The sequence below is a fragment of the Alexandromys fortis genome, unplaced genomic scaffold, assembly GCF_014885135.2.
Source record: "Alexandromys fortis isolate MF-2015 unplaced genomic scaffold, M_Fortis_MF-2015_v1.1 scaffold_233, whole genome shotgun sequence".
Taxonomy (NCBI): domain Eukaryota; kingdom Metazoa; phylum Chordata; class Mammalia; order Rodentia; family Cricetidae; genus Alexandromys; species Alexandromys fortis.
Window position 1 is genome coordinate 1,716,358 of NW_026068146.1, and position 8,751 is coordinate 1,725,108.

Here is an 8,751-nt window from a genome sequence, read left to right on the forward strand (position 1 = left end):
GAGAGAGAGAGAGAGAGAGAGAGAGAGAGAGAGAGAGAGAGAGAGAGAGCGCTGTGCTCTGCTAAGTACTTTTAAAGGGTGCTCATATGAGCCGGGCGATGGTGGCGCACGCCTTTAATCCCAGCACTCGGGAGGCAGAGGCAGGTGGATCTCTGTGAGTTTGAGACCAGCCTGGTCTACAGAGCTAGTGCCAGGACAGGTTATAAAGCCACAGAGAAACCCTGTCTCAAAAAACCAAAATAAAAATAAATAAATAAAAAATAAAGGGTGCTCAAGTCGCATAGCTGGCAGAAGGCACCTGACGACTGGTGATGATGTCACTGCTTTGGCAGCAGAGCAGGCTGCTGCTGCAGGGGAAACTAGCATAGAGATCAACACAAAAATTGTTAAAAATAATTTTTTGTAAAAAAAATTACATTTCCCTACACACTTTGCTTTAGTTGATGATCATATTGGTTATTTTTCTGTAGCTGATATAAAACACCATGACCACTAACAACTTATGAAACAGAGTATATTTTGGCTTTTGATTTCAGAGGGAGGTATATAATGTTGGGGAGGTATGGAGGGGGCTGAGATCACCTAGAAGGAACTGAAGTGGGTGAGGCTGTGAATTCTCACTTCCTGCTCTCACTGATGTTCTTCTTGGGAAGTTCTGCCTCCTATGGACTCTGTGGCCTCCTCCAAAGGTGCCTCCAGCTGGGGACTATGAATTCAGATACTGGAGCCTATGGGGGACATTTCTCATTTAAACCACCACAGTTTTCCTTCTCTTCCTCCTGCTGTTCTCATTTCCTTCCTCTTTTCTTCCTTCATGGTCCCTTCTTTAGTATTATGTCGTGCCGCCCCAAGTCCATATACATACATAAAAATTAAAATCTACAGTTTAAAAAATTAAAACATCAAGTATTTATTTATCTGCATCTGGGTAACTTTGCATAATATAATTTCCAGCTATATCCATTTTCCTGTAAATACATAATGGTTGTGATGTATAATAATATAAAATTTTTATCATGTCCAAATTTGTCTGTTACCATAATTGGTATTAAACTTAGTTTGCTACCAAGAAATATTACCATGCTATCCTTTTTGGGACATGCTGTCCCCTATACTTAACCTTGGCACTTACCAATCTGTTTTCTAACTGTAATTTCTTTTTCACTTTAGAGTCTGCTAAGTGGAATCATTAGGTGTTCCTGAAAGAAGGTTTTTTAGTTTTTCACTTATGCAGTGACTTTGATATCTAAGTTGTTAGGTGTATCATAGTCCATTCTTTTTTGAAGATTTGTTTTTTGTTTGTTTTTTTTTGCTATTATGCATGCTAATACACATAAAATAAAGAAAAATTAAATCTGTTTTTTGCTATTGCAAATAAGTCTGTTATTGTTAGTGGTGAGGGGACAGAAAACTGCTGAGGAGTTTCCATAATCTTTTAGGAACTTCAACTCAGGCCAAACTGACATTTGTAACTTTTTGGTTTTTTGAGACAGAATTTCTCTGTAGCTTTGAAGCCTGTCCTGGAACTAGCTCTGTAGACCAGGCTGGCCTCGAACTCACAAAGATCTGCCTGCCTCTGCCTCCCGAGTGCTGGGATTAAAGGCGTGTGCCATCAACGACCGGCTGACATTTGTAACTTCATTGTGGAAAAGAACTGGCTAGTTGGAACTTAATATATTTTAATATAAACTTAAAAGTGAGGGTTGAGAGAAAGAGAGGCACTCAAGAAAACAAGATATACCCAAGTGTATGCTTCCTAAAGGGCAGCAGGGGCAAGTAAGATACCCAATTGTAAGTATGAATTCTAAACGGAGAGGCAAAATCATATGGAGAAGTCTACTTAGCTGTTTTCATGACTTTCAAGTTATATCTCAAAAGGCCGTTAAGAAGCCTTTCCTCCTAGTCCTCTTGATAAGGGGGCTGCGTGAGATGGCTCCACAGATGCCCTGGATAGAATTACAGTCTGATAAGGTGAAAAACCCAGGAGCCACCAGAGCTGCACAATGAGTGTGGTAATTTTCTTCCCCTGTAAATACAGTTTCTTTTTTTAAAAATTTATTTATTTATTAAAGATTTCTGTCTCTTCCCCGCCACCGCCTCCCATTTCCCTCCCCCTCCCCCAATCAAGTCCCCCTCCCTGGTCAGCCCAAAGAGCGATCAGGGTTCCCTGCCCTGTGGGAAGTCCAAGGACCACCCACCTCCATCCAGGTCTAGTAAGGTGAGCATCCAAACTGCCTAGGCTCCCACAAAGCCAGTACGTTGCAGAAAGATTTTTAAAAAAGTATTGACACTAAGAAAATTTAGTGGCTGTCTGCTCACTTCCTTCAGAAATGGCACACACATTAAACATACGTAAGATGAACTGTTAACTCAGTAGTGGTGCCAGCTTATTGAAGGAACAAATAGAAAATGAATCCCAAAAAGCCCTAAAAATTGAGCAGTTTCTCAGGTAACCACTCTGCATTCCTAGGTTAAAAGAGCCTTGAAAGGACCGTTGAGTAGAGCAAGCTTTAGCTTTTGAGTAAAGCTCATTTAGAGGTCCTGCAGCTCAGAGGGGTCTCTCCACCACTTGGTGGTGTTGCTTCCTTTGTGTGCGTGTGTGTGTGTNATTGTTATATTTTTTGAACTTTTATGAAATATCTGATATGTCTTATCTGTAGATCTCCATATTTTAAAGTATACTTTCTCTGATAGTAATATAGCAACTGCAAGTTACATTTTTTATGACTAGTGATTTTATGGCTTATCTCTCCCCAAATCATTTTATCCTTTCTATGTTCTTATATATAAAACTTTTATATAAGTGTAGTATATATTATATATAGGTATGTATAGTATATATCTTACACTTATATTTAAAGTATATTTCTAAATGGAATATATAGACTGGCTTTATATATTCAAATGTTTCTCTACATCTGAATAGTTATGATGCAACCATCTTTGCCTTTTTTTAGAGAGAGAGAGAGACAGAGAGAGAGAGAGAGAGAGAGAGACAGAGAGAGAGAGAGAGAGAGAGAGAGAGAGAGAGAGAGAGAGAGAGAGAGAGAGAGAGAGAGAGAGGTGGGGGTCTTGCTGGGTAGCAATGGCCACATAGAGAACTGTCTCTGTAGACCTGGCGGACTTGAACCGTAGGAGATATCCTGTTTGAGTGCTGGTATAGCATGTCCTGCCTGTCAGGGTTGCTTTTCTTTTCTTTTTTTCCCCACCACCCCTTTAATTTGTTCCATCTTGAGTGCACATCATAGAGGATTGCTTTTCTTAAATAGGTGCTTTTATTTAAAAATTAGGTGTGTGATCCCCAGATACTTGTACACACCTTTAATTGCAGTGTGGGTCGGCAATAGTTTTTGGGTTAGACAAGATTTATATCTGATAGAAAAAGATAAGAATAAATGTTTTTTTTATATAGCATTTGTATTATGTAGGGTATCACATGGATTAGTGTTGCTGTAGCTGTGATAGAACCTTGACCACAAGCAGCTTGGGGAGGAAAGGGCCTGTTTCCTCTCACATGTCACAATCACAGTTTCTTATTGAGGGACTTGGGGCAGGAACTACTGAGAGACCATGGAGGAATGCTGCTTACTGGCTTGTGTCTCATGGCTTGTTCAACTTGTTTTCTTAGAGCACCAGGAACCACCAGCTCAGGGGTGACACTGCCCACAGTGAGCTGGGCCCTCCACATTAATCCTTACTCAAGAGAATGTGCTTAGAAAATGTGCCACGGGCTTGCCCACAGGCCAGTTTGGTGGGAACATTTTCTCAGTTGAAAGTCCTTCCCAAATGACTCTGGCTTTTATTAACTTAACAGAAAAATCATTGGTGATTGAATGTGATGACAATAATAAATGATCATTTTCCTTGTTATATTTCAGTTTTATTTCATCTGTTTTAATCTTTTTTATGTGTATGACATTTTACCTGCCTAGCTATATGTACACCCTATGCATACATATATAGAGGCCAGTAGAGGATTCTGGGTCCTCGGGAAGTGTTGTTACAGATGGTTGTGAGTCACCATGTGGATGCTGGGAACTGAATCCAGGTTCTTTGCATGAGTAAGACGTGTCTTCACCACTGAGCCATCTCACTAACCTACCCAATTTTTTTCTAAATAGCTTTATATTACCTCTAAAATATTGTCCTACATCTAATTGGCAAATCAGAGGTTTAATTAATCTAGATGTTAGGCTTTTGTTTAGGTGAAGATACATTTATTTTTATATTTGTGTTTTCTAACTTCTTTTTTCTTTTTCTTTTTTAGTGAAAATGTGCTGTTTGGCATGGGAAATCCTCTTCTTGACATCTCTGCTGTAGTAGACAAAGATTTCCTTGATAAGTAAGTATTAAATACTGCATGTACAAAGCATCAAATACCCGTGCAGAGAGATTAAACTGTGGAATTGGGCTGGTAGGTTGGCACAGTGGGTAAAGACATGCCCTGCACAGGCTGACAACCCAAGTTTGATGCCAGCAACCTGTGTGGTGGAAGGGATAAAACGCATTTTGGCAAGCTGTCCTCTGACCTCCACCACACACTTGCACATGCTTGGACACATGCACACACAATGAGTAGATAAACACAAAAAGATTACCAATAACAGTAATAAAGAAGAGTAGGATTTACCCTATAACACCTCAGTTGGAGGACAATAATTTGAACAATAAATTGAAATTTATTAGTTCACTGTTATTTGAATAATTCACAGTTCAGCACAGCTATTTTTTTCATTACTAATATTTTTTTCAGTTAAAATTTATTAAATAATAGGTATAGTGGGCCGGGCATTGGTGGCGCACACCTTTAATCCCAGCACTCAGGAGGCAGAGGCAGGTGGATCTCTGTGAGTTCGAGGCCAGTCTGGTCTACAAGAGCTAGTTCCAGGACAGGCTCCAAAGCTACAGAGAAAAACCCTGTCTCAAAAAACAAAAGAAAAAAACAACAAAAATAAAAAAAATAGGTATGGTGGTGCATACTTGTAAGCCCAGTACTCAGAAGACAGAGTCAGCAGTTTCATTTAAGTTTGAGGCAAGCCTGCTGCACAATAGGATCGAGGCCAGACTGAGTTACGTGAGACAATGTCTGGAAACAAACAAACCAACAAAAAGAAGCCACACAAAACAAAACAATGCTGATAAAGCTGCATTTCCACATGCTAGAGAGTAATACTGAGATCCTACTTCACACTCAATATGGAGCCAAACCCTAAACTTAAGAACTAAAACTATAAAGGTCTTAGAAAAAGACCTCAGTAAATTTTTGTCTTGGATTTAGTTCTAGATTATTAAATTCATTATTAGTAAAAGGACAAGCAATAAAAAAAAGATGGACTTTACCAAAAATACAAAACTTTTCCAGAGGACACTGCAGAAACTGAGGTCTGGATTTATAGTAGGGTGCTTGCCTAGCATGTATAAGGCTCTGGGATCACACACACACACACACACACACACACACACACACGCACGCACGCACGCACGCACACGATCAAGCCAACCCACAGGCTAGGAACAAGTCTTGTTAGAGTCTGGCATCTGGTATTTAAAGCAGTGGTTCTCAACCTTTCCTAACGCTGCAACCCTTAGTACACTTCTTCATGTTTTGGTGACCCCCCAAGCATGCAGTTATTTCATTGTTACTTTATAACTGTAATTTTGCTACTGTTATGAATCATAAATTGGTTATCTGATATGTGACCCTCAAACAGGTTGGAAACGACAGGTTGAGAACTACAGATTTAGAAGATGAAAAACTTTTATAGCTAAAAAGCAAAGCCAGGGTCAGTGAGATGGCTTATTAGGTAATGACATTGTCACCAAGCCTGACGTCGTGAGTTCAGTCCCTGGACCCAACATGATAAAAGGAGAAAAGCCACTCTTACAGGTTGTCTTCTGGTCTCTGTCTCTGTCTGTCTTGTCTTGAGGCCTCTTCCCAGGTGGCTCTAGTTTGTGTCGTGTGGACAAGAACTAACCAGCATATTGCTCTACTCCTTTTCATCCAAATAAAAATAGAATCTAGATGTGTAATATGCTTCAAAACTTGTTCATTTTAGTTTTAATTAGTGTGTTAAATTGCATAAATCTACTTTTAAAAGAAGAGCTTAATAATTTTCTTCTTGATTAGGTTTTCAGAACTTTATGGGTATCAAATTATTTTGTGTGTATCTCTGTGTAGGAAGGCCAGAGGTTCATGTCAGGTACTTCCTTTATTGCTTGCTACTAATTTTTTAAGATAGGATCTCTCATTGAACATGGCACTTCACTTTATGTAGGTTTCTTGGCTAGCAAGTTCCTAGGATCCACCTCTCTACCCCCTACGCTGTCATTACAGATGTGCACCTCTGTACTTGGCTTCTTGTGGGTGCTGAGGATCTGAATGCAGGTTTACTCATTGAGCCATCTTCCTAGCCCTCAATACCTTCAGTTTTTGAATTGGAAAGTTGCTAGTTTGCCTTGAATGGACCTGTTTTCAGAATACAGTAAGCATTGCTGTAGTTTAGAAATAGGACTAGGAAATAAATGGAATATTTATATACCTACCATTAAAATTTTCTGAAATATCCTTATTGTTTATTTTCTTATTATAAATGTAGTTTTTCTCTGAGCTATAGAGAACAAAATAAAGATCTTCCATTGAAAATAAAAACAGAATTAAGTTAATTAGGTCGGATGTATCTAATTTGGCAAATATCAGAACTGGAAACTAATAGACATATTTGTGCTAAGAAACAGGCTCCCGGGAAGATCTCCTGTGGCATACCGAAGAGACAGTGTGGGTGTGGGGGAGATGTGGAATATGTACACGCCTCCAGATGAGCACTGGTCTAGGAGAGAAACAGAAGAGGGTGGATTAATAGGAAGGGAAAGGGAAGGAAGGATCATATAAGGTTTTAGTAGATACAAATCACAAAAGAGGAAGGAGAGAATTAATGGAATGTGTCTGGAAGGAAAGTAACATCATTAGAAGTGAAAATACTGTCTTAGACTAGTTGAAGTGCATATTTTCTCAGAAATCCAGGTCTTTTTGACAGAAAGCTTGTAGGCAGAGAAAGCATGTATGAAATATGGTGTTTAATATGCTTATTTAAAGTTGATTGTAAAATTCACTACAAAATCATTACAGATTATTTTTGAATGAATAAAATACATTATAAATGGGTATATAGTAGATTTGAGTGTGAAAAAATCTTTAATATCAAGTGAGATTGTACACATATGATTGTTTGGTTTTAATACTGCCAATCTAAGGTTTATGACACTTACTAGATAAAGGCTCCACCATTAAGTTTTATCTGTAGATCCTTCCCTGTCTTGCCTTTTTTTTCTGTCTATCTTTCTTTCTAATAAAGTCTTGGTATATAGTCCTGGCTTCCCTGAAATTTGTTGTATTGACTAGGTTGGCCTTGCTCTTGTGGTAATTAACTTCTGTAGGGCTTGGATTTTTATTGTAACTATGCTCTTATCCCTGGTTCAGTTATTTCCTCCCTCCCTCCCCCCCCCCCCCCCCCCCCCCCCCCCCCCCCCCCCCCCCCCCCCCCCCCCCCCCCCCCCCCCCCCCCTCCCTGCCTCCCTCCCTTCACTATGTACACTGTGTTCTGCCTGCATGTATGCCTGCAGGCCAGAAGAGGGCACCAGATCACATTACCATGTGGTTGCTGGGAATTGAACTCAGTGCTCTTAACCACTGAGCCATCTCTCCAGCCTGGCTCAGTTATTTTCCATTCTAAAGCAGGATCTTAGCTCTGTCCCGGGTTGAAGTAGAAATTGCTCCATAGCCCATGCTGACCTCAGACTCCTGCTGTCTTCCAACGTCAGCCTCATGAGTGCTGCGGTTACAGACACACACGACCATGTTTTGTTTGTTCAGTGCTAGGAATCAAACCCAGGTCTTTGGGCATGTTATCAACTAAGCCACACCTCCAGATGCTTAGATTTTATTACCAAATTGTATTCTTTTCATGGGTGTACACTTCCTGTGAGATTTAGTCTAGTAGTACTGATTGTAGTCACAAAAAGCAAACCTTGAAATCCTAAAAGATCAAAGTTCTTTTTTGAGACTTGGCTTCTCTAATGTAGCCTTGGCTGGCCTGGAACTCATTATGTAGACCAGGCTGGCCTCAAACTCATAGAGATCTATCTGCCTGCCTTTGCCTCCTGAGTGCTGGGATTAGAAGTGAGTGACACCATGTCTAGTGATCTAAGTTTTGGACCTGAAGTCCAAAAGTTTCCCAACGCACAGTCCTAAAAGATTAAAATCTCAAGAGTTTTAAATCTGGAGAGCTGAAATCTCAAAACCCGATTTCCACTGGGGGCTGGTGTGGGGGTACCACAAGCTGTGTGAGCAGCTTTTCATGTTAGGTGAATCATGTTAGGTGGAATAAACAGATATTTGATGTGTATATATACGTGTTTCCAGAGGAGATACGTGTGAATCTGAATAGACTGGATAGGGAAGATCTAGCTGTCACTGTGGCCCATCACTACTTGATCAGCTGAGCTTGTAGATAGCAAGTTCAGAATACCGCTGGTCTCTTAGATCTGGGAGGTAGTTTTCTTCTGGCTTAGATATTTGAACTCCAGGTTCCCAGGTCTTTGGATTCCAGATTTTACTGTAACACCCTTTACCTCTTCCCTGGGTCTTTTGACTTTTGACTGAGGGTTACATCCAGATGACCTCTTGTAGAACTTCTTTACCTCTGTAGCCACAGCAGCTAACTCCTGCGGTAAATCTCCTCATATATATATATA

At 40.1% G+C, this 8,751-nt stretch overlaps 1 protein-coding gene across 2 annotated transcripts in view; it reads left to right on the top strand.

Moving 5' to 3' along the window:
- The window catches only part of Adk (adenosine kinase), a 393,218-nt gene that overhangs the window by 47,274 nt on the left and 337,193 nt on the right, over positions 1 to 8,751 (top strand). For both annotated transcript variants that reach the window (XM_050127020.1, XM_050127018.1), the window contains exon 2: positions 4,268 to 4,342. In XM_050127020.1, coding sequence (XP_049982977.1) covers positions 4,268 to 4,342 — 75 coding nt within the window. The remainder of the gene's footprint in view (positions 1 to 4,267; positions 4,343 to 8,751) is intronic.